At 43.2% G+C, this 27,043-nt stretch overlaps 1 protein-coding gene across 6 annotated transcripts in view; it reads right to left on the bottom strand.

The window, feature by feature from the left end:
• The window catches only part of LOC133408831 (receptor-type tyrosine-protein phosphatase gamma-like), a 436,974-nt gene that overhangs the window by 91,840 nt on the left and 318,091 nt on the right, over nt 1-27,043 (bottom strand). For all 6 annotated transcript variants that reach the window (XR_009769331.1, XM_061688097.1, XM_061688098.1 and 3 more), the window contains exons 7-8: nt 24,002-24,159; nt 20,432-20,624 (exon numbers count right to left, since the gene is read on the bottom strand). Coding sequence is in view for 5 of the 6 variants with exons in the window: in XM_061688097.1 (XP_061544081.1) it covers nt 20,432-20,624; nt 24,002-24,159 (351 nt within the window). In the remaining variant the exon portion in view is untranslated. The remainder of the gene's footprint in view (nt 1-20,431; nt 20,625-24,001; nt 24,160-27,043) is intronic.

Below are 27,043 nucleotides of genomic sequence, written 5' to 3'. Positions count from 1 at the left end.
CACCACACACACACGCACACAAACACAGAGGAATGAGGAAAAGAGGATATCTTTGGTCTTGCAGCATAGTGAACAACTGTTGATCGATGGCCAGGTCTTGATTATGGTTTAGGTTGGGCTGTAGGGTTTTGCGGTTGGGGGTGGGGGGAATTTGTTAAAGGCTAAGTAAGCTCTTGTTACATGCAACAGTATATGTCAGAAGAAAATATTGGCAAATCTGCTGCATGGATTCATTATAACGAAATATGCACACATTTCTAGGATTCTTTAATTACAAACTTTAAAAGGCAAATACTATGTAGGCACACAGTTATTTCCAAAGGAAACAAAGACATTGAAATGATCAGTTTCAGAGTCAAACTGTATAGTCAATGTTTTAACTAAGATTTCACAAATTAACACCAAAACCTAACACACCGTTCCCCATTAACACCTGAAATATTGTAGCAGTAACGAGTCACATGACACAGGGGAAGGAGAAAGGGCTAATTTGGGCCAATTTGTACATTTTCATTCAAGAGCGTACTCATTTTTGTTCCCAGCGGTTTAGACATTAAAGGCTGAGTGTAAAATAATTTTGAGATGACAATAAATTTATACTGTTGTGGACGCTGTACACAGACAACTTTATTTTGTATCAAATTGTCATTTCTTCACTGTTGTCTCAAACAATGTTTTGAAGAATGATATTTTTGTCGATGACTATACGATACTCTTGAATCAATGGTGAATGACTTGGAGGACTTATTAGGCAAACACGCAACTGTCATGGGAGTGTGTTCTGGTTGTTGTTTTCCCCTTGTCTCGTACACACCTGCTCCTGAGAGCTCCTGAGTACCCTGCCTCACGCCCGATGATAGCGGGGATAGGCTCCAGCACGCCCACGACCCGAGTGAGGATAAGCGGTACAGAAAATGGATGGATGGACGGCAGTCAGAAAGAATGAAACTATTGACACACTAAGTAATGATAATAATAATATAAAGATAATAATCTTTAGAGACATGAGATAATCGGGCCTTTGCTCGCAATGTGGGAATCAGGCTAAAAATGGCCTTGTTGTCTTCATTTGTGCCGGGGCTTGAAGGGTATACTGATTTCGAGGTTCCACTCTATATGCGGTCATGAATTAATGTATTCATATAATTACATTATTTTGAGGCGGAATGGTGGCCGACTGGTTAGAGCGTCTAACTCACAGTTCTGAGGACCAGGGTTCAATCCCCGGCCCCGCCTGTGTGGAGATGCAAACTTCTCCCCATGCCTGCATGAGTTTTCGCCGGGCACTCCGGTTTCCTCCCACATCCCAAAAACATGCATGATAGGTTAATTGACAACTCTAAATTACCCTTAGGTGTGAATGTGAGTGCGAATTGATTGTTTATATGTGCCCTCCGATTGGCTGGCAACCAGTTCAGGGTGTACCCCGCCTCCTGCCCAATGATAGCTGGGATAGGCTCCAGCACACCCAAGTGAGGAGAAGCGGCTCAGAAAATGGATGGATGGATGGACATTACTTTGGTAAGTGGATTTGTATATCATTGGTTGAGCTGAATTTCAAGTGAAGTGCATAAAACTTTGTACTGTATGTTGAAGTTAAAAAAAATAAAAAGAGGAGATGAGTCAGTTAAGGTGATCGTGGATTGCCGAGGTGAGGTGTTCCGACAGGCCATCGCACATTTTGTGAAGGAGCACTTACACTGGTGCTTACATTTCTAAACTACTTGATGTTGCACTTGTACCTTTTTAAATCTTCCCTGAGTGAACTTCGGCAAGCTCTGACACATCACATACTGTACACTACACAATAACCTAATACATAACAAGGGCTAAAAATGGTTGCATAGATGTGAAGAGCTTTTACAATGCATTACAATCACAAGTTCGCCACTTTGTCTGTTGTAAAGAGGAACTTAAATATATTCAATAAGCATTGTTCAAAAACCTGTAAAAAAAAAAAAAAAAAAAAAAAAAAAAAGGTTGGTTAAAAAGACGACACTGTAGCACAAGAAGACGCTTTTTTTGTTGTTGTTTATTTTGGGAATGCGGCTCACATACCTTATGCCGTTTTAACAATAATTGTATTGATTCATATTCATTAGCCGCACATAATTATTATTAAACAAATGTGTTTCTCTTTTTTAAAGTATCAATATGTGTAAAAGAAGAATGACATATTATAGGCTTTACAATTAGGAGCTCTATGATCTACTGTATGTCTTGCATAGTATAGTAATAGTGTAGTAAAACCGTCCATATGACAATTCACTCCTTGACCTTGAAATTGACAGGGATATCATACCTTACTGCAAAATGAACAAACACACACTGCACACTGATTGAGGAGTATCTGCAACATTTGCACAACCAACATTGTCCCAGATTATCGCACTACTCGTCACTTTAAACCGCATACACTCCTTGAAGTCTCTGCGCCCTTTGCACAATGGTCATTGCACCGGACTATTGCAATATTAGTCATTCGAACTGTTCTAAGTGCTAGAGGACTCTGCATCTTTTTGCAAAATTGTCAAAAAATAATAATAATTACCAGATAACTAGCAACCCTTTACTGCTCAGTGACTGTTTTTTTTTTTTTTTTTTGTCAATGTCTTTCTGTTTCCAAAGTGTTCTCTGTCAATTGACTGTCTGTTGTCGTACTCGAGTGGCTCCAACTACCGGAGACAAATTCCTTGTGTGTTTTTTGGATATACTTGGCAAATAAATATGATTCTGATTTTGACAAGTCATTATAGATTGTTTTTTGTCTGCAGTCTGACCCACAGAATCAAAAACAAATCCATACAAATTGTGTTCAGTCCGACACAGAGATACAGAATGCTTCAGGATGTGTTGCTCAAAAATAGTTGAAGTGGTGGTGTTAAACAGTGTTTCGTGATCACCATAGGAAGACGAAGAACTTTTGCAGTGAACTTTTGCCAGACAAAGCATGGCTCAAAGACCCCTTATGATGACGAAAAACGATGAACTTGACTTTCCCTGCCCAGACGCGAGTCACCAGAGCACCCCACTGGAGCCAGGCCTGGTGGTGGGGCACGAAGGCGAGCGCCTGGTGGCCGGGTCTGCACCCATGGGGCCCGGCCGGGCACAGCCCGAAAGGGTAACGTGGGTCCCCCTTCCCATGGGCTCACCACCTGTGGGAGGGGCCATTGGGGTCGGGTGCAGTGTGAGCTGGGCGGTGGCCAAAGGTGGGGACCTTGGCGATCTGATCCCCGGCTACAGAAGCTGGCTTTAGGGACGTGGAATGTCACCTCTCTGGCAGGGAAGGAGCCCGAGCTGGTGTGTGAGGTCGAGAAGTTCCGACTAGATATGGTCGGACTCGCCTCCACACACAGCTTGGGCTCTGGTACCAGTCCTCTCGAGAGGGGTTGGACTCTCTTCCACTCTGGAGTTGCCCACGTTGAGAGGCGCCGAGCAGGTGTAGGTACACTTATTGCCCCCCGGCTTGGCGCCTGGACGTTGGGATTCACCCCAGTGGACGAGAGGGTAGCCTCCCTCCGCCTTCGGGTGGGGGGACGGGTCCTGACTGTTGTTTGTCCCTATGCACCAAACAGCAGTTCAGAGTGCCCACCCTTTTTGGAGTCCTTGGAGGGGGTGCTGGAGAGCGTTCCCGCTGGGGACTCCAGCTCTAGACCCTCGGCAGGGTCCCCGAGGGTGCATGGGAGTTCGCCCAACCAGTCTACATGTGTTTTGTGGACTTGGAGAAGGCGTTCGACCGTGTCCCTCGGGGAGTCCTGTGCTTTGGGAGTATGGGGTACCGAACCCCCTGATACGGGTTGTTCGGTCCCTGTACGACCGGAGTCATAGTTTGGTCCGCATAACCGGCAGTAAGTCTGACTCGTTCCCAGTGAGCGTTGGGCTCCGCCAAGGCTGCCCTTTGTCACCGATTCTGTTCATAACTTTTATGGAGAGAATTTCAAGGCGCAGCCAAGGCGTAGAGGGGGTCCAGTTTGGTGGCCTCTGTATTGGATCTCCTCCCTGGTGAGGTGTTCTGGGCATGTCCCACCGGGAGGAGAACCCGGGGATGACCCAGTACATGCTGGAGAGAATACGTCCTTCGGCTGGCCTGGGAACGCCTCGGGATCCCCCCGGAAGAGCTGGATGATGTGGCTGGGGAGAGGGAAGTCTGGGCGTCCTTGCTAAAGCTACTGCCCCCGCGACCCGACCCAGATAAGCGGTCGAAAATGTGATGGATGGATGGATGGTGTGATCCATCCATTTTCCGTACTGCCTACCCTTGCTAGGGTCACGGCCGTGCCGGCGCCTATTTCAGCTGACTCTGGGTGAGAGGCGGGGTACACCCTGAACTGGTCGCCAGCCAATTGCAGGGCACACATAGACAAGCAACCATTCACACTCACATTCACACCTACATGGAATTTAGAGTCTTCAATCAATGTTTTTGGGAAATTGGAGTACCCGAAGAAAACCCCTGCAGGCACAGGGAGAACATGCAAACTCCACACAGGCAAGGCCGGATTTGAACCCAGGTCCTCAGAACTGTGACACCCGCGAGTATGAATGAGGTGAACTCGTGCGGTGAGTAGAATGACCTAAATTTCAAAAACAGCGACTCCGAGTCCGCTGCAGTGTGTGCTGAGGTCCGTGACTTCGGTACACCATTTTCTGTTGATACAGAAGCATATCCTGCTGCCTTTTGACTCCGTGAAGCAATCTGCCAGTGTAGTTGGAAGCCCAGAAGCATTACACCGCCATCAGTGACACATTCACAAAGCCATGTCTCCGTGAAGCAGAGGGCAGCGGAATGTCTGAAGTCCTTACTGGTCTTTGTTAGAAGATGAACCTCTTCCATTTTGTTGGGTAGGGAGTGTAGATTTGCGAGGTGAATAGACAGGAGCGGCATTCCGAATCCTCTCTTACGGAGCTTGACCTGCACCCTAGCTCGTTTCCCTCTGTGGTATGGCCTTTGCCTTCATGCGCCGTACACCGCGGCCGCCACTCCGGTAAGTAACTCAGAGAAAAAACTGAGCAGATTTGTGAAAGTTGGTCCGGGGTAGACTCCCTAATGTTTAGCAAGTCTTCCCTTGTGTAAGTGAGTCGCGTAATGTCTCCAAAGACGAACGATAAACACAAAAACATAAGACAGTAAATAGAGAGCACGTAACCGAGGCGACCAGACGGTTAGGCGCCATCTTGGATATCAATTTATCATCACGGATACCGATACAGTAATCCTCCTCTATGTCGGTTGTTTCTTCGCGGTCCTGCTATGTTGCAGATTTTTATTTGTTCAATTTTTACAATATTTTTGTGTTATCCACTGCTCTTGCTCTCTCACAATATAATGTATTATATATAATTCCACGATAGGAATTTTTTGGGGACGATACATTTTCCCAAACTATAGTATCGATGTTTTTTTTTTATGCCACTGACATGATGATATTACAGAGCATAATAATTCAAGTACATCCTTTTTAAGAAAAAATAACTTTCAATTCTAAAGAACATTGAATATTGGCATTGTAATGTTGAACAATAAATAACATATCTTATTCATATTCCTATATAATAAATCACACCCATGCTCTGTTCACAAAAAAAAATTGCCACATCATCATTAAACCACTAAAGAGGCCCTAAAAATGTCTTAAAGCCTGCCAAATTTAAATGAATAAAAATAATAATAATAAAAAAACAATTAAAACTCCATGTATGTACTTGAAAGCATTTGGGCTTTGTCACTTTTTTATATCAGATGCCATACATTTGAATATTAGCATTATTTTTTAGTCTTTATTTCTATTCATTGTATGAATTTTGTCGTGTTATGAACTTTATGATTTTTGCTGCCTGTACAATTTCTGCTGCCTCTTGGCTTTTGAAAAAAGGTATTATCTCTCATTAAGATTTTTACCTGTTTAACAAAAGGACACGGCATAGTGAACGACTTGTTAGCACATCACACTTCTGAGGATCTAGTTCAAATCCAGCCTCGCCTGTGTGGAGTTTGCATGTTCTCCCCATGCCTGCGTGGGTTTTCTCCGGGTATCCGGTTTCCCTCCACATCCCAAAAACGTGCAAGGTAGGTTAATTGAAGACTCCAAATTGCCCTTAGATGTGTATGTGAGTGTGAATGACTAAATGACTGAATGTTTATATGTACCCTGTGATTGCCTGGCAACCAGTTTAGGGTGTACCCCGCCTCTCGTCTGCAGTTAGCTGGGATATGCTTCAGCATAGCTGTCACCCTAGTGAGAATAAGCAGTGTAGAAAATGAAGGGATGGAAATAAAGGATACCTAAAATGTAAAATAAGTCCAGCCCTCGAGCTCCTAGACTATGATGTGGGACCTTTACCTGTCAATGAAATGACGCTGAAAATGAGTTTGCTGAAGTAAACTTAGTTCTGCCTAAATATTGATAACTGTGTTTATGGTTTATAAACAGTTACACACACACATATGGGAAAGTTGTTTGTTTGTGTGTGTGTGTGTGTGTTATGTGGGGAACACTGACTTTTTAATGATGTCGCCATGGTCAAGTGAGCTTTTTCGCTCCAGTCCTTAGCTCGCTAGCTCATTAGCTCACAGGCTGGCGAATGTATTAAACAGTTAACTTTCCCTAAGTGTCCCAGTTGTGTGCATCTACGACGCAAACAGCGTTCTGCTAGTGGCTTGCTGCGTCGTGAGAGGCGCGGCGGGTGTTACCACAACGATGAAAATTGATCCAGTCCAGAAAGAAACTCCAGTGTTCATTGTATTTATGGAACGATAAGCCGCCCTCCAAGACCTCTGAATAGCTAGCACCAAGACAGTATTCATACTATTGATTTGCTGTATGTGGAAGCTCTTCACCACACATACACATACAGTACGTAGGGAGGGTCTTAAACCACGGCTCTATGGATACAGATTGAACATGCTTCATGCGTAATTTGTGTGCGTCTCAGACGCAGGACGGGACGCACATCACGCGAGATCCCTGCAGAGCAATGGAGAGTGTGATAAGGAAGTGAAGAAACTGGTCCAAACAGGTTGGAACGGGTGGAGGAAGGTGTCAGGGGTGTGATGTGACAGAAGAGTCTCTGCTAGAATGAAGGGCAAGGACAGTGGTGAGGCCAGCCATGATGAATGGATTAGAGACTGTGGTACTGAAGAGACAACCGGAAGCAGAACTGGAGGTGGCGGAAATGAAGATGTTGAGGTTCACTCTCGGAGTGACCAGGTTGGATAAAATTAGAAATTAGCTCATCAGAGGGACGGCCAAGGTTCGATGTTTTGGAGTCAAAGTTAGAGAGAGCAGACTTTGATGCTTTGGACGTGTCCAGAAGAGAAATCATGAGTATACTGGTGTGAAAGGATGATCAGGATGGAGCTGCCAGGCAAGAGAGCTCGAGGAAAACCAAAGAGGAGGTTGATAGATGTAGTGTGAGAAGACATGAGGGCAGCTGGTCTTAGAGAGGAGGATGTCGGAGATACTGTAGGCTTACAAGGAAAAGGTTGACACGTAGTGGTGACCCCTAACGGGACAAGCCGAAAGGAAAAGAAGAAGAAGAAGAGTTTGAGTTTTTGCAGTGCACACACACACACACCTGCAACAAGTGCATGTGTAAAACAAAGAAATACAATAGAATACAGTGGACCTTGAGAAGTCAAATAAAATGGACCAGGAAACTGTTTTGACTTCCACTTTGTTTAGATTCGAAACAAGTTTCCCCTTAAAATATAACAGAAAATGAATGCATCTGTTCTACGGATCAAAATTTTGTTTTAAATTATGAAGTGACAATTGAGCCTAGCAAGGTCTCATAATTGCGAAAAGAAAACATATGTTGTGGTTGGCCTGACAACAGTCAAAGACTAGTTGAGTCCCATGTTTAGCCCCACTTCACAAAAAACAACAGCAGTTAACAACGGCTCAGTCGGTTGACATGATATTCTTGTAAAGTGGCAACCAGAGCCACTCCTCCTAACCCGGAACCAGAAGCCTCTGCTCTCAACTGGATGTCATTACCCCACCAACCGCCTTTGACCGAATTCCCCATCCCCTAACCATTGTGGGTCGCTACAGTATTACCATATTAAAATTTGCAAATCTGCATTTTATGAGAATAAGAAAAAGTTATGTTTGACTCTGTGTGTTTGTTATATTATTCCTGACTCCTTTTCCCCCTTTCAATAGCAACATTTGGGATACAGCTCGTGAAAGTGAACCAAATATTGTGTCTGATTAAACAAACTTACTCCACAGTATTTCGTTACAGTGGGTATGCAGGTGGTATGTCCTGCTGCACGCACCTCCCCTCACCCCGCTTGCTGTAAAGATTAGATCTACTTATACAATATGCGTCCCACTGCAGCACTCAAGGGCACGACCAAAGTGTTCAGTGCAACATGCCAGAAAAACCCACGGAACCATGCTGTGTTTTCTTAGGGAGGTGTGCATACATCTAGGTGATGCACCGCTCTCTGACTTAACCATATGGGAGAGAGTAGGTGACGGAAGGAAGGGAATAAAATCTGTCGACATATTTGCCACAACACAGATGCTTGGACCTGTTCAAGCTCACACAAACCTTAAGAGGAACACTCACACATTTGCACTGCATTCACACTCTCATGCGCGCGAACACATTGCATAATGTGTGGTGTTGTTTCAATGGTAATGAGGCAGGAGCAAGAAGGGGACTGGTGTGCCTCCCACTGCCTTATGCTAGGGGAGTTACCCAGCTCACTGGTGAAATAACGGAGCGCTATCCAGGATGTCACAAACATGCACGCACGCACACACACACTGAGAAGTCAATGCTTTCCTATGTGCAAAAGTAACACGAAATAGCCTTCATTTATTCACATTATGAACTGTCAACAATTTAGGATGAAAAAAAAAACAAGGAACTTTGATGAGTCTTTATAGATTGGCTTGTCGAAAAAGAAATAAACGAACACAGCACCAAATGAGCTTATGGGAGAAAATATTGAGGGTCTGATTTACTAAGATCCCAGATAAAATGAAATAAAATAAATAAACTGCATTATGTGTGTTTTGTGGTACAATTAGCATTTAGATAAAGAAAATAAGCAACTGAATTGTATTGAGTAAATCTACTTCTAACAAGTAATTCCAATTTTCAAACAAGATTGAAAACAAATTATTTCAGAACAAGATATACGAATTACTTGATATTTTTCCTATATGAATGTCCATCCATTTTCTGAGCCGCTTCTCCTCACTAGGGTTGCGGGCGTGCTGGAGCCTATCCCAGCTGTCATCGGGCGAGAGGCAGGGTACACCCTGAACTGGTCGCCAGCCAATCGCAGGGCACATATAAACAAACAACCATTCACACTCACATTCACACTTCCAGGCAATTTAGAGTTGTCAATTAACCAAGCATGCGTGTTTATGGGATGTGGGAGGAAACCAGAGTGCCCGGAGGAAACCCACGCAGGCACGGGAAGAACATGCAAACTCCACACAGGCGGGGCGGGGGATTGAACCCTGGTCCTCAGAACTGTGAGTCAGACGCTCTAACCAGTTTACCACCGTGCCGCCCCCTATATAAATGTGTGATAGATTAGTCATATATGATAGGTCATAAAATAATTTAAAAGTCAGTCATTCATTAAAAGGTAAAATTCATGAAGATGAATGTCGGACGTTATCGAGATTATTTGTGGGAAACGTATTTACAACATTTAAATATGGTTTAAATATGGTTTAAAAATACTTGTCTATACCTGTACAATATGTTTATAATCTGCTAGTGAGGATAAGCGGTAAAGAAAATGGATGGATAATTTAGCCTCTTGAAGAAAAGTGATCAGTGATTGACTGCTTATGCCTGCTAAAGACAGAGGAGGTTAGCTCTCGGCACGATGTCTCATTCTCGGTAGAGCTTTCGGAGAAGAAACATCGATGTCTGAGTGGTCATTTCATCTCCCCTTATTCAGGTATGATATGTGAATATTAATGTGCATAAGAAACCAGTGGGTTAAAACTTGTTTTTAAAGTATGTATTTGTTTGGACTTTCACGTTTATGTCCGAGTTGAGTTCGCTAGTTTGGGTGACACTCGGCGGCCATTGTAGATTGGCGCGGGTCATAAGTGGGAAGTCACGTGGTACATGAACACTCAGGTAATGCGGATATGCATGCGCATGGCACTGAAGAGGTTTGGGGCGATGCGTGTGTTCAGAATTGATGTATTTTTTTAAATGGATATTTTTGGCAAACTATTTCTTTAGTCAATTGTGTATTTGAAGCATAATGTATCCTGTATGTTTTGTTTATTATATTAGGAACTATTTTTGTCAATATGCATGTTATATGAAATAAGATTTTTTTTTTTGTATCATTGTTGGAATATTTGTATTTAAGTGTCTTTTGTATTATTTAGGACAATAAATAATACTAAATCTCATTCTCAGTAGAGCTTCCGGAGAAGAAACATCGTTATCTGAGTGGTCATTTCATCTCCCTTTCTCCAGGCTGTTACAAAGGCAATTAAGTAAAATTTACTGAATATCTTTACAACAGATAAGGTTAGTGGTAAGGACAATTAACTTGATAGTGGTGAGTGAGTTTTACTTAAAATTCCACCAATTGAGTGCAAATTGCAAGTAAATTCAATGAGTTGTTTTCTTTCAGTGTGGACTGCCTATGGAATGTATGAAATACAAACAATAAAAATAAAGAACGCAAAAAAAAAAAAACTAACTAAAACATGACTTGTGGGTATAGTTTTCCATTCTATTTTTTAATGTACTAATTAAATTCAATTTTCACTATGCTGTATAAATTTTGTATTTTGTTGCCCCATCACTAAAATATCACTCCTTTGCCTGCATGTGAGGGAATTGAACTTTTTATGGTATATTGCATGAAAACGATAGATGGCTATACTTCCTTAATTTCCCTCACGGGGTCAATAAAAAGTATATTGATCTATCTATTGCATGCCAAACACCATAAAGATAACCAATTCACACACATTCAAGCAGAGAGGCCACTGTCCATCCACAAGCGTCGTTAGGTGGAAACTCACACATTAATATTTCATTCAGTTGTAAAGTGATAGTGGAGCTGCCTAACGGCCAAGGGGGACGTGTTTTTTTTTTTTTTTTTTTTTTTATTTGTTGGAGGCAGAATTTAGTTTTTTTTGGAATGGACAAAAGGACGACATTATAAGTGGAAAATAGGTCATGTTGTAAGTAGGCTTTACACGGACAGGATTTTTGGGGCCGATCACCAATCAGCGAGTTTAAAAAAATCACAAGATGTGTCTATTTCAATGACCTGTTCATTTACTGTACATACTTGTGTACTTAATTGCTCAAAAAATTATATTTACAATAAATATTGTATCTTTGTTCCTCTATTTATGCCAGTGAGGCATAGTGACAGACAGAACAAATGAATGGTCTTCTATTAGATGGCAGGAAGTAAATACAGTAATTAATGTATCTACTTTTTGTGACATGTTTGTTTGTTGGGGCGGCACGGTGGACGACTGGTTAGAGCGTCAGCCTCACAGTTCTGAGGACCCGTGTTCAATCCGCGGCCCCGCCTGTGTGGAGTTTGCATGTTCTCCCCGGGCCTGCGTGGGTTTTCTCCGGGCACTCCGGTTTCCTCCCACATCCCAAAAACATGCATTAATTGGAGACTCCAAAATTGCCCGTAGGTGTGACTGTGAGTGCGAATGGTTGTTTGTTTCTATGTGCCCTGTGATTGGTTGGCAACCAGTTCAGGGTGTGCCCCGCCTCCTGCCCGATGATAGCTGGGATAGGCTCCAGCACGCCCGCGACCCTAGTGAGGAGAAGCGACTCAGAAAATGGATGGATGGATGGATGTTTGTTTGTTGGTGTGCCGTGAGATTTCTGAATTGTAAAATATGTTCCTTGTCTCCATAAAGGTTGGAAATCGCCGCTCTAGTCAATGGTCATTGCACCGGACGACTGCAATATTAGTCATTCGAACTGCTCTAAGTGCGAGAGGACTCTGCATCTTTTTGCACAATTGTTTTTTGTCAATGTCTTTATGTCTCCAAAGTGTTCTGTAAAGTGACTGTCTGTTGTACTAGAGCGGCTCCAACTACCGGAGACAAATTCCTTGTGTGTTTTGGACATACTTGGCAAATAAAGATGATTATGATTCTGATTCTGATTCTGATTCTGATCATGTATTCTAATCAGTCAGTCAAGTCAAACCAACATCACATGGCAGAAATCTTCTTTTCCTTTCGGCTTGTCCCTTTAGGGGTCGCCACAGCGCGTCATCCTTGTCCATATAAGCCTATCTCCTGCATCCTCCTCTCGAACGCCAACTGCCCTCACGACATCCATCAACCTTCTCTTTGGTCTTCCTCTAGCTCTCTTGCCTGGCAGCTCCATCCTCATCATCCTTCTACCAATATACTCACTATTTCTAGTCTGGACGTGTCCAAACCATCGAAGTCTGCTCTCTCTAATTTTGTCTCCAAAACATTGAACCTTGGCTGTCCCTCTGATGAGTTCATTTCTAATTTTATCCAACCTGGTCACTCCGAGAGCGAACCTCAACATCTTCATTTCCGCCACCTCCAGCTCTGCTTCATGTGGTCTCTTCAGTGCGACTCTCTCTATTCCGTACATCATGGCTGGCCTCACCACTGTTTTATAAACTTTGCCCTTTATCCTAGCAGAGGCTCTTCTGTCACATAACACACCTGACACCTTCCTCCACCCGTTCCAACCTGCTTGTACCCGTTTCTTCACTTCCGGACCACACTCACCATTGCTCTGGACAGTTGACCCCAATTATTTAAAGTCTTCCACCCTTGCTAACTCTTCTCCCTGTAGCCTCACTCTCACCTCACCACCCCTCTCATTCATGCATGCACTAATTTCCAAGATGGCGCCTACCAGTGTGGTCGCCTCGGTAACGCGCGCTCTAGTATTGTCTTTGTTTTTGTGTTTTTCGTCCGTCTTTGGAGACCTTACACGACTCACTTACACAAGGGGAGACCTGCTAACCATCAAGGAGGCTACTACGGACTTTCTGTCACCAACTTTCAAAAATCCGCTCAGTTTTTTCCCCCGAGTTACTCACCGGAGCGGCGTCCGCGGTTTTCGGCGCATGGAGGCGGAAGCGGCGCCACAGAGGGAAATGAGCCGGCATTCAGGTGAAACTCCGCAAGAGAGGACACAGATTGGCGTTCCCGTCGATCCACCTCGCGAATGTACGCTCCCTACCCAACAAAATGGACGAGCTTCATCTTCTGTTAAAGACCAGTAAATACTTCGGACGTTCCGCGGCCATGTGCTTCACGGAGACCTGGCTTAGCGACGCTGTACCCGATGGCGCCGTCATGCTTCAACATTCATCGAGCGGACCGCGACATGGAATCATCGGGGAAAACAAAGGGCGGCGGGTTATGCCTCCATATCAACGAAAAATGGTGTACGGACGTCACGGTGCTCAGCACACACTTCAGCCCGCATTTGGAGTCGCTGTTTTTGAACTGTAAACCATTGCACTCGCCACGTGAGTTTGCATCGTTCATACTGGTTGGAGTCTATATTACGCCTCAAGCTAACACGAACGGCGCATTGCTAGCGCTCGCCGAACAAATCAACGAAATTGAAAAAAAACACCCGGGCTCACCCCTCATTATTCTCGGGGACTTTAACAAAGCTAAACTCAACCACGAACTCCCTAAATACAAGCAGCACATCGACTGTCCTACCAGGGAAAATAATACTTTAGACCACTGCTACACTACGGTAAAAAACGCATACCGTGCTATACCTCATGCAGCCTTGGGCTCGTCTGATCACTGCTTAATTCACTTAATACAGATGTACAGGCAAGAACTTAAATGTGCGAAGCCTACAGTGAAAACAGTCAAAAAGTGGACCAATGAAGCCAAGATGGAACTTCAAAGCTGTTTAGACTGCACAGACTGCATTGTCTTTGAAAATTCAGCTGGCAGCCTGGATGAATATACGGACACTGTCACATCCTATATCAGTTTCTGTGAAGAGGTTTGTGTACCAACAAAATCATTTCGCACATTCAACAACAACAAGCCGTGGTTTACTGCTAAACTTAAGCAGCTTCGCCAAGCTAAGGAAGATGCATATCAGAGCGGAGACAGGGCCCTGTATAATCGAGCTAGAAACCAGCTTACTAAAGAAATTAACATTGCAAAGAGGATCTATGCAGCAAAGTTGGAAAAACAGTTTAGCCCGAAAGACTCTAAATCAGTCTGGCATGCATTCCAATCGCTGACTAATTACAAGCGACGATCCCCCCAAGCTGAGAACAATAGCACACTAGCCAACGACTTGAATACCTTCTACTGCAGATTTGAAAAGGACAGTTTCACACCACATACCCACCCGGCCGCACCCGCGACCACAACCACACCTCTGACTTCTGCATTAACCATCCATGAATAGGATGTGAGACGCATCTTCAAACAACAGAAGATTAGCAAAGCGGCAGGCCCGGACCATGTGTCCCCATCCTGCCTTAAAGTCTGCGCGGACCAGCTCGCTCCAGTCTTCACTCAGATCTTCAACAGATCTTTGGAAATGTGCGAAGTTCCATCCTGTTTCAAATGCTCCACCATCTTTCCAGTTCCCCAAGAAACCTGCAATCTCTGGTCTGAATGACTACAGGCCTGTCGCTTTGACATCTGTGGTCATGAAGTCCTTTGAACGTCTCGTGCTGGACCACCTCAAGAGTGTCACAGGTCCCCTGCTGGACCCCCTGCAGTTTGCCTACCAAGCGAACAGGTCTGCGGATGATGCAGTCAACATAGGACTGCACTTCATCCTAGAACACCTCGATAGTGCAGGGACCTATGCGAGGATCCTGTTCGTGGACTTCAGCTCAGCGTTCAACACCATCATCCCTGAACTCCTTTCAACCAAACTTCTCCAGCTCAGCGTCTCACCTGCCATCTGCCAGTGGATTTACAGCTTTCTGCCGGGCAGGACACAGCAGGTCAGGCTGGGGGAGGCCACCTCATCCACACGCAGCATCAGCACTGGGGCGCCCCAAGGTTGTGTCCTCTCTCCGCTGCTCTTCTCTCTCTACACGAACGACTGCACCTCAGCGAACCCGACTGTCAAGCTCCTGAAGTTTGCAGATGACACCACTGTCATCGGCCTCATCAAGGACGGTGACGAGTCTGCATATCAACAGGAAGTGGAGCGGCTGGAGCTGTGGTGCGGCCGACACAACCTGGAGCTGAACACGTTCAAGACTGTAGAGATGATTGTGGACTTCAGGAGGCATCCTTCGCCACAGCTGCCCCTCACGTTGTCCAGCTGCCTTGTGTCAACCGTCGAGACCTTCAAGTTCCTGGGAATTACAATCTCTCAGGACCTGAAGTGGGCGACCAACATCAACTCCGTCCTCAAAAAGGCCCATCAGAGGATGTACTTCCTACGGCTTCTGAGAAAGCACGGCCTGCCACCGGAGCTGCTGAGACAGTTCTACACAGCGGTCATCGAATCAGTCCTGTGTTCTTCCATCACAGTCTGGTTTGGTGCTGCTACAAAAAAGGACAAACTCCGACTGCAACGGACAATCAAAACTGCTGAAAGGATTGTCGGTACCCCCTTACCCACCATTGAGGACTTGCACGCTGCCAGAACTAAGACAAGGGCGTGCAAAATCCTCTCTGACCGTCTGCACCCCGGTCACCAGCTCTTCCAGCTCCTTCCCTCAGGTAGGCGCTACCAATCAACGCAAACTAGAACTAGTAGACATTCCAACAGCTTCTTCCCGCTTGCGATCAACTTCTTAAACACCTAACCTATAATTCCATTACAACAAGCTGGAATTTTTTTGACTTGAGTTTGTTGTCACATTTCTGTGGGGCCAATTATGTATTACTCATGCACTCACTGTAGTTGTCTCGCCATGCTGCACTATTTGCATATACTGACCACTCATGCCAGAGTAGCATCTGCTCCATTTGCACACTGATTGAGGAGTATCTGTAACATTTGCACAACCAACATTGTCCCAGATGATCGCACTACTCGTCACTTTAAACCGCATACACTCCTTGAAGTGTCAGCGCCCTTTGCACAATGGTCATTGCACCGGACTATTGCAATATTAGTCGTTCGAACTGCTCTAAGTGCTAGAGGACTCTGCATCTTTTTGCACAATTGTTTTTTGTCAATGTCTTTATGTCTCCAAATTGTTCTGTAAATTGACTGTCTGTTGTACTAGAGCGGCTCCAACTACCGGAGACAAATTCCTTGTGTGTTTTGGACATACTTGGCAAATAAAGATGATTCTGATATATTCTGTCTTACTTCGGCTAATCTTCATTCCTCTGCTTTCCAGTGCATGCCTCCATCTTTCTAACTGTTCCTCCACCTGCTCCCTGCTTTCACTGCAAATCACAATGTCATCTGCAAACATCATGGTCCATGGGGATTCCAGTCTAACCTCATCTGTCAGCCTATCCATCACCACTGCAAACAGTGAGGGGCTCAAAGCGGATCCCTGATGCAGTCCCACTGCCACCTTAAATTCGTCTGTCACACCGACAGCACACCTCACCACTGTTCTGCTGCCCTCATACATGTCCTGTATTATTCTAACATATGTCTCTGCAACTCCAGACCTCCGCATGCAGGACCACAGTTCCTCTCTGGGTATTCTGTCATAGGCTTTCTCTTGATCTACAAAGACACACTGTAGCTCCTTCTGACCTTCTCTTTACATTTCCATCAACATCCTCAAGGCAAATAATGCATCTGTGGTTCTCTTTCTTGGCATGAAACCATACTGTTGTTCGCAATTACTCACTTCAGTCTAGCCTCCACTACTCTTTCCCATAACTTCATTGTGTGGCTCATCAACTTTATAGTTCCCACAGCTCTGCACGTCACCCATGTTCTTAAAAATGGGCACCAACACACTTTTCCTCCATTCCTTAGCCATCTTCTCACCCACTAGAATTTTGTTGAACAAGCTGGTCAAAAACTCCACAGCCACCACTCCAGAGCACTCTATGCTTCCATACGGCCACAGGAATGTCATCAGGACCAACTGCCATTCCATTTTTCATTCTCTTTAATGCCTTTCTAACTTCCCCCTTACTAATCATTGCCACTTCCTGGTCCACCACACTTGCCTCTTCTACTCACCCTTCTCTCTCCTTTTCCTTATTCATCAACTCCTCGTAGTATTCGTTCCATCTATCTAGCACACTACTGGCACCAGTGAACATATTTCCATCTCTATCCTTAATCACCCTAACCTGCTGCACATCCTTCCCATCTCTATCCCTCTGTCTGGCCAACCTGTATAGATCTTTGTCTCCTTCTATACTGTCCAACCTGGCATACATGTCATCATATGCCTCTTGTATGGCCTTTGCCACCTCTACCTTTGCCCTATGTTGCATCTCAATGTGTTCCTTTTGCCTCTCCTCGGTCCTCTCAGTGTCCCACTTCTTCTGAGCTAACCTTTTTCCCCGTATGATTTCCTGGACTGTGAGGTTCTACCACCAAGTCTCATTCTCTCCTTTCCTGCCAGAAGATACATCAAATACTCTCCTGCCTGCCTCTCTGATCACCTTAGCTGCAATGGTCCAGTCTTCTGGAAGCTCCTCCTGTCCACCGAGAGCCTGTCTCACCTCTTCCCGAAAAGCTGGACAACACTCGTCCTGTCATCCACCACATGGTTCTCTGCTCTGCCTTTGTCTTCCTAATCCTCCTCCCCACCACCAGAGTCATCTTGCACACCACCATCCTATGCTGTCTAGCCACACTCTCCCCTACCACTACCTTACATGACAGAAATAATGGGTGCTAACCTCCTGTAATTAAATTACTTTATTTTTAATTAAATTAATTAACCCACACCGACCCTTTAGAGCATGATTCGACAGAACAGCGGCATGTTTACGTCCAACCATTTGTGCTAGCAGTAGCTTGCTAGGCTACATAACATTTTATTCCCTGCTTGTGAGCTGTATCGTACTAAAAATATGCGCACATCCCTCAAGCAAGCCTTAAACGAACATCCTCTTCTGTCCTGAGCACCGGTGACCACCAACACACGTTGGTGGTCACCGACCTGTCAGCGCAGTATTATAAGGACAAATAATACTGACGTAGTACTATAAATAGTAGTAGTACTATAAATATAATATTTATAATAATATTGACGTCGTACTATAAATATTTATAGTACTACGTCAAAAGACACGCGACAAGGCTAAAAATAAAGTAAATGTCTTTTGCGGAGCCGATCAATGATGTCATTGATCGGATCGGCGAATTCTGACATTAAAGCCGAGCAGCCGATCAGCATAAAATGCTAAATATCAGGCGATACTGATCAGCCCGATAAAATCAGTGTAAAGTCTAGTTGTAAGCCACCTCCTCTGTCAAGGGATGGTCTTTCCACCTTTGTGTATATGGCCTCTCTCACTTCTCTTTCAAACCATCTGTTTTCTCTGTCTAGAATACAGTATACACATTTTTGTCCGCAAAAGAGTGCTTTTTCTCTTGGAGGTGCAGGTCGACAGCTGAGTCTTGACCTGAGGAGTTTGCCCAACTGTGTTGTGTCATGCGTCTGCTTGTTTTCCCCAATGTATGTATCTGTGCATTATTCACTGCACTTGACCACATACACTTGATTGCGTTTCTGGATGTGTGGTGTCCGGTTTTTGGGGTGTACCACCCTTTGTGTCAGGGTGTTATCAGGTTTGAAGTGTATGGGAATGTTGTGTTGGTTCAAAAAGACCTGATTAATACAAAATGACATTATTGCTGGATCTGTCACTCTTTTCTTTGTCATCCACCTTGTTCTTGTCTCTTCTGGAATTAGATGCACTTTTCACAAATATACCAGCTGGGCTAAACACAGGTTTTGAAGACCTCCCTCACATGTCTATGCCCTTCCTCTTTGGCCTGTGGACTGTTTGGAACGTTATCAGCCAGAAAAGTGATCTGGTGTATGAGATCAAGTACAGTGAGGTATGCACAGATACAGTACATACATTGGGGAAACCAAGCAACCACCGAGCAGATGCCCGTCACGATACAGATGGCCAAACTCCTCAGGTCAAGACTCTACTTGCACCTCCAAGAGAAACAGCACTCTTTTAAGGACAAAAATGTGCACATTCTAGACAGGGAAGAAAGATGGTTTGAAAGATGAGTGAGAGAGGCCATTACGTGAAAGTGGGAAAAAAAAACATTCTTTAACATAGGAGGTGGCTTATGACACAACCTATCTCCCACTTACAATAATGTCCTTTTGTCTACAATATTCAGTGATTCAATTAAATAAGTCTGCCTCTAACAAATAAAAATAAAATAAAAACACGGCCTCATTGGCCTTTAGGGCACTTCCATTATCACTTTACAACTGAATGGAATAATGAGGGAGTTTCCACCGAACGATTCATGTGGAACGACAGTGGCCTCTCTGCCAGGAATCCTAACGACTGTCTTTTGCATTGCAAAAGTATGATACCGTCCGTGATTTTGGGGTGTGCTTCGAACTTGGAGCATAAATAGTTGGCTTACTCCATACCAACTCAGGCTAATCTGTCCTAATTAAGCCTTGCTGCATTAACTGCTCAGATGACAGATGAGACGTGTTAAGATAACCAGAACAGTCGAGTTGCGATCGATTCAGTGCCCTGAGAATGAAATGACCTGGATGAATGAGAATATTAACAGGCCTCTTTTGAGATTCCCTTGCACCCCTGCCTTTCCTGTCCTGCTTACCTTCCACTGGGTCCACCTGCACTCCTCCATGATGAACTCTACCTGTTATATTGTATATGTTAATGATGTGCTTAGTTAAAGGTTTATGGAATCGGTATATAATTATAAAGTTGAGTTGGGAATCTTGAATATTAAAATATTAGGAAAGCAAATGTATCATATACACTGTATTCATAATAAATCAATGACTCAATAAAATGTAGTTGCTATTGTGAGATATAGGTATAAATTGTTTTATACCTCCACTGTTCAACAAGATGCATATCATGGCTCATAGAAGTCACTTCAGAATTAGTCCAATGTTTTGTTTTCGTATGCGTGCGACTGAGACCAAGGATTGCGACACTGTACAGTGCATTTTTCACCAGAACCCCTTGACACGCTTGAGATTTTATTGTACCCTGTACAGGTTCAAGACACAGTGTCTAAGCAGACCCAAGACATAACCAAGCCTCCATGTTTCACAGTAGCTTCAGTGTTATTTTCTTTTGCACACTTTATTTTCGAGTTTGTAAATGTGGCGTTTACAGGACTTGCTAAAAAAGCTCTAGTTTTGTCTGGTCTGCACAAGGTACAGCTTGTAATTTCTTTTTTTTCTTAATAGAGGGGTACCAAAAATTCTGTCCATGTGTAAACATCTATTCGTTACAATTTGAGAGTGTGTACTTTAAGCTAAAGAACTCCCACCTACCTCTGGAAGACTCTGTGCCATAAGGCCCACTCCCACTGTGAGACAGGTCAGGCAGCCAGGCGTCTTTGACCGCTGACTTGAAAACATGGCGATTGTCCAGGCTCTGAATTGGTCTGAAGTTGCTGCGTAGATATTCCACTGACTTAACATGGTCCTGTTGCTCCGTGGTGAAGATTGAGTAAAAAGCCTCTAACTGGTGATGGATAGCCAAGACGCCAATGATGAAGACAGACAGAAAGAAAATGAGACAGGAATAACATGATTTTAAATCAATTTTGAATATATTCTCAAAAACAAGTTCTATTCCACTCTCTAAAAGTCCACAAAATGAGTACAGTAAATCACTGGATATTGACGCAAATTTGACTGCATCAGTTTGTTACACATCACACTGAGAGCTCTCAGTATGATGCAGTAAAGTGCTGCAAAATAGAGCAGCAGTAATTAGCATATTGTTAAATACATCACTGATGTCAGTCAAAGCCTAACATTACTTTGTATTAAATTTGTAAAGGCAGAATGTTTGACACAGCTGTATATCATTATACTGTACAACTTAGCATGTTGTGGCTGGTTTGTGTATCTGTGTATGTAAGTATATATAAGTAAGTGTATTTGTGTATGTAAGTAATGGAGACTGTCAGCAAATAACTTGCAAACTTTGTAACTTTGAGAAATACTTTACCATTCCCATTGTACACATCACTAACAGGTTTATGTTCAGAGCAAATGCTCTACAGATGATGTCAAGATTTCATTGAGCTGTGCAGTGGTCCAATGTCATACATTCATTTTCTATACACCCTAAAAAATGAAGGTACAAAACAAGTGCTTATCTGTACTTACAGGTATACTTTTTTTCTGAAGAATATTCCTTCAGAAATACAATGTTGGTCTTCAAGAGATAACATAAAAGTGCATTTTTTTACCAACAGAAGTACAATTCCATCTCGTGTATTTTGACTTACATCTGGAAAGCACACCTCAATGAAACAATATCATCTTTTCAGTCTATCATCAACATGATAATGCGCCCAGAGCTTGACACAGCTTCTTCCCTGGATTTCACTTGTTCTATGTCAACATGACGTTGTGTTGGTAGATTAGGAGACGTTGTCCGAGATGTGCAGCCCCAGGAATCTGAAAGAGCGAACTCCTTCTACCAGTGGTGTGCAATGAGTGCCTTCAGAGCCTTCTCTACTGCCCTAACCACTATTAAAATTACTGACCTACATTTACAACTTCATTCCATTTTTAATTAATTATATTTAATATTTATTATCCATCCATCCATCCATTTTCTGAGCCGCTTCTCCTCACTAAGGTCGCGGGCGTGCTGGAGCCTATCCCAGCTATCATCGGGCAGGAGGCGGGGTACACCCTGAACTGGTTGTCAACCATTCGCAGGGCACATACAAACAGACAACCATTCGCACTCACATGCACACCTACGGGCAATTTAGAGTCTCCAATTAATGCATGTTTTTGGGATGTGGGAGGAAACCGGAGTGCCCGGAGAAAACCCACGCAGGCACGGGGAGAACATGCAAACTCCACACAGGCGGGGCCGGGGATTGAACCCCGGACTTCAGAACTGTGAGGTAGACGCTCTAACCAGTCGGCCACCGTGCCGCCAGTCTAATAAATATTAAATTAAATAAATTACCCATCCACGCTGTTCTACTTTACGTACGTGGCCTGTGAAAGTCCCTAGAATAGCTACATTCTTTGACATATTTGAAGGTTTTTCACAACAAACCTTATTTAAAAATCCTAATCAGTAAATTCCACCACTCTGGTTGTGACTTTTTTTTTTCAGTCTGTACCACCATGGATAGTCAGGATGCATCCTTGGAATACTTGGCAGACGACATAAATATTTTGTGTTTACATGCAGACCATAATCTTTTCCCTTTGGCAAAGGTCTGAACTCTACTGAGTACCTTTCTAGTTTTCTAATTGGTTTTTTGGGCATTATTGTCTTGTTAAAGGTCATCAGTGTATTAAAGTTAAATGTCATAATTTAGAATTACGTTAGTACAAAAACAAACATTGGTTAAATTATACATTCTTCCTTACAAAAAAAATGTTTTATAGGAACAGTTAGTGAATGACCCCAATTTAGTATGTCTGTCATGGATGGCATTTTGCCCTTGTGTTTGGTTCTGGTTTTGCACTTGTTTATTTTTAGTGCAGTAATTCTGGTGGTGTGTGTTCTGAGGGGTTTCACCTGTTTGAGACTTGGTTGAAACAATTTTCAAACAAATTGATGTAAACTTGACATCGAAACGCTTTATTTTTAACCACACATCATTTGAATGAGCCTCACAATGAAATAGAAATCCATACCTACGTCATAACTCTTTGGGAATCTCAGTATATTCACACAGAGTGACAAAAATCCCACATCCCGATTGAGATTGTGTTCATCCAGCTACCAGGAAACAGCACACACAGACAAGTGTGGCAAGTCCACGTCTGTTTGAAAGGAGGGAACTTAAGGGGGGTGTTGTGTAACAGTTTTAGCATTGATCCACTCTAAAAGGCAGGCCCTAAACAACTGTCACTCCAGCTGACCTACTTCAACTGTCATCCAAAAGAGTGGGCTCGCAGAATGAGAAGAGCATGAAAATAAAAATACGGGGTGGGGTGGGAGTTAATGAAAGTAAAACATTTAAGGAGTAATCAGTACTGGTCAACAGTCTGAGAACAGGAATTGATTGATTTTACACGTGTGTGTGTTTCCTTGTTGTTCTTTGTTACATATCCAGTTGTTCTTTGATTTATTTCCTATTTTCTGAATTAGTATTCCATGCATTGTACAGTCCTTAGTGAGTATAGATGGATTAGATGGATGGTGTACAGTACTATGGATTGATGGATAGATGGATGGATAGCTAGATGGATGACAAACAATGAAATAGGTCTCGAAACAAAATGGTTGTGCATCTTGTGTGTTAACCTTCTTTCTATGGGGGGAATTGTATGTTTCAATATTTGATGCTCAAATTGTGTGTATCCACCTGCCATTCACCCCACCCCGATTGGGGAATCAGTGGCGAAAGCAAATCTTCCGTGTCACACGTGATGCAGGAAGCCGATTCCAGTTACGCTTCAACAAACATACTTTTTCTTATATCAATTGTCACATCTACGTTTTATATTTACTTTTTTACATTATTTTCTTGAAATATTTGCAGCAAATCAGAAACAAAGTGTCATTTGTTTATTGAAAACTTGGACACCCGTACAGTTGAGCAATTTTGGTGTAGCAGTTTGAAGAAGTGAGGGATTGGCAGATAAGAACATAAAGATTAGAGGTCCAGCCAAGGCTGGAATCGGGAGCCAGTTGATCTGGAGGCCTGTTGATTGGTAACACGGGTAACCATGTAGCTGCAGCTGTCTGAATTCAACAAGAACATTTTTTGACAAACGTGTCCTCTTGTATTAAGTACTTAGTACTTAGTCACTTTAGATGTCTTACTTTAAAACATGTATTTTAGGTTCAAGCTGAATATACCTAACTTTTGTGAGTAGTGTATACATAAACCTTAAGTGCGTGTTTCTCACCTGTTTGAAAGAGACGTAGATTGGTCTGCTGAAGATGATCCACTCAACAATTTTACTGCAGGGAGGAGTAGTCAGGGAGCCCGTGTAGCGATAGTAGCTGTCCAACGAGGATGGCAGCAGGTCCTTTAGCACAAAAGGCTCCAACAAAGTCTCTTTTTCTATGAAACAAAGTTAGGACAACATGTTCCAATCAGTGCAACACTCTTTATTTCATGTTGAACTATCATGACCAAGTTTTGGAAAGTGCAGATTCTTATCAACCGAACAACAAACAACTGAGGGTGAATTCTATTGCTATATTTTAGTATCTCTACCTGATATGATTCTAAAGATATATCTGAAAGTGTGTTCCTACTCACTGGCTTGCTTCAACCCACCAGACCTCATTTCTCTCATTCAGCATTGATGAAACTACACTCCCCAGTCCCACACTAGAATTGTACCCAAAGCCACTGCATGAGAGGCTTCCACATAAAGCATGGAGGACAACACTCTTGGGAATTGCTCATACATCAGGCATTGGGGAGTGAGTGATGTGTTCTATTCACTACACAGGTCTCCCAGCTTTTCGCTGTCACATTTATGTCTGAATTAGTGCTCTTATCGAGCACAGTATTAGTAATGCCAATCTCTACCTCCAGAGTAGCTCCACACACAAACATCAAGGTCCAAGCACACAGGTAATGCTAAAACAGAAAAATGCTGCCTTTTTAAGTTTAGTTTTATTGTAAGAAGTACTGACTGCTTGAGTTTTGTGTCAAAAACATAGCTTACCATAAAGTGTGACTAAAGTACTTTTACAACCCCAATTCCAATGAAGTTGGGTCATTGTGTTAAACCTAAATAAAAATGGATTTCAATGATTTGCAAATCATGTGCAACCTATATATAATTGAATACACTACAAAGGCAAGATATTTAATGGTTAAACTGATAAACTTGATTGTTTTTAGCAAATAAACATGAAGTTAGAATTTTATGGCTGCAACACGTTCCAAAAAAAGCTGGGACAGGTGGCAAAAAAGACTGAGAAACTTGAGGAATGCTCATCAAACACCTGTTTGGAACATCCCACAGGTAAACAGGCTAATTGGGAACAGGTGGGTGCCATGATTGGGTATAAAAGGAGCTTCCCTGAATTGCTCAGTCATTCACAAGCAAAGATGGGGCGAGGGTCACCACTTTATGAACAAGTGTGTAAGAAAATAGTCGAACAGTTTAAGGAGTATGTTCCTTGAAGGGAATATAGAATACTTTATATTCTAATATGTAATTCTAACTAGTTTGGAAGAGAATGTGTATTGGAGTAAAGTAGTATATTGCAGGAAGGCCCCCATCGGGGGGTATTTGGCCCCCATCAGGGGGTATTTGGAGACAGATGTCAAGGAAGAAAGGAACTGCGGGGAGCCACTATAAACATTGAATTCAGGAGACACCTGGAGGCGGCGTCTTGAGCCAGATCAGATAGTCATCATTCTGCCGAACAACGATGACGTCAGATTACGGACCAATCAGACGACAGCGATTCCATACTGGCCTGTTTGAAACATTGTATAAGTCTGGGGTAGAGTCAGATAGTTTTAGTTCGACTACTGTATCTGCTAAGGATAAGATAGGGTAGTTACGAACCCAGAGCTCTGCAAAATGTATAGACTCCTCTGTCAGGAATAAATTGGTTGTTTTTTATACATTGTTGTGAACGAAGTTCTTTCACGAAAACGAGCACGCTTGGAACCATGGAAGTATAGGAGATTCTAAAACACAAGTTCCTTCATCCTCAACATACAAGTACAAGGAATTTAGGGATTTCATCATCTACGGTCCATAATATCATCAAAAGGTTCAGAGAATCTGGAGAAATCGCTGCATGTAAGCGGCAAGGGCGAAAACCAACATTGAATGTCCATGACCTTCGATCTATCAGGCGGTGCTGCATCAAAAACTGACATCAATGTGTAAATGATACTATGCAAAGCAAAAGCCATTTATCAACAACACCCAGAAACGCCGCCGGCTTTTCTGGGCCCGAGCTCATCGAAGATTGACTGATGCAAAGTGGAAAAGTGTTCTGTGGTCTGACAAGTCCACACTTCAAGTTGTTTTTGGAAATTGTGGACGTTGTGTCCTGCGGGCCAAAGAGAAAAAGAACGATCTGTTATGGACACAAAGTTCAAAAGCCAGCATCTGTGATGATATGGGGGTGTGCTTGTGAGATTAATGAATACTCTAAATTACCCATATGTGTAAATGTGAGTGTGACAAGTTGTTTGTCTGTATGTTCCCTATGACTGTCCATAGTGCACCCTGCCTCTCACCTGAAGTCAGCTGTGATAGGCACCAGTCAACCACGACCCTTATGTGGATAAACGGAATAGAAAATGGATGGATCTGTGAGGTGTTGCATTAGATGTCTGCTCATCTCCCTTATCTCTTGTTACTCATTCAACATTTGGGAATGATATAATTTTGCACAATGCATCTAGTATATACTGTCAAACCATGTCAAAAGTCACGTCAAACAGAACAATGGAAATAAATATATATTTTTTAAGATTAAGATTAGGATCCTTATTGTAATTAACACATTTTTACATAAATTGCATAAAATTGAACTTTTACTGGGCACAACAAGCACACATCAAACGTGACAAATTGGAGCAGTGGACAGCTTTCCAGTGTCTGGGTAGTATGGGTTGAACCGATTAGTCTATTAGTTGGCGCGTCGACTTGACCACTCTTCAATGGTGGTTACACCTTGAGGTCGATGAAATCATTTGGCAACAACATGGACACCTCACTGAAATCATCAGGTGGTGGATTTGTGCTGCTAATTAAGCACGGTGCCTCAAGCGTGTGGCAGTATGTACTAAAAATTTGACCAGTAGCATGGTCACTGAAATATGCAAGTCTCCTCAAATATTATAACAAAAAGCGCAAGTGCTAGGCATGCCAATCTAAAAAAGGTATCCGCGAACACGAGCTGACAAGCAACCTTATCCTCACAGTCAGCCATCAGGAATTCACCAAACACCCTCCTATAAC

Source organism: Phycodurus eques, chromosome 10, assembly GCF_024500275.1.
Source record: "Phycodurus eques isolate BA_2022a chromosome 10, UOR_Pequ_1.1, whole genome shotgun sequence".
In the NCBI taxonomy this organism is placed as follows: domain Eukaryota; kingdom Metazoa; phylum Chordata; class Actinopteri; order Syngnathiformes; family Syngnathidae; genus Phycodurus; species Phycodurus eques.
The sequence above is the reverse complement of the archived record's forward strand: the minus strand, read 5'-3'. Positions and strand labels throughout refer to the sequence as shown.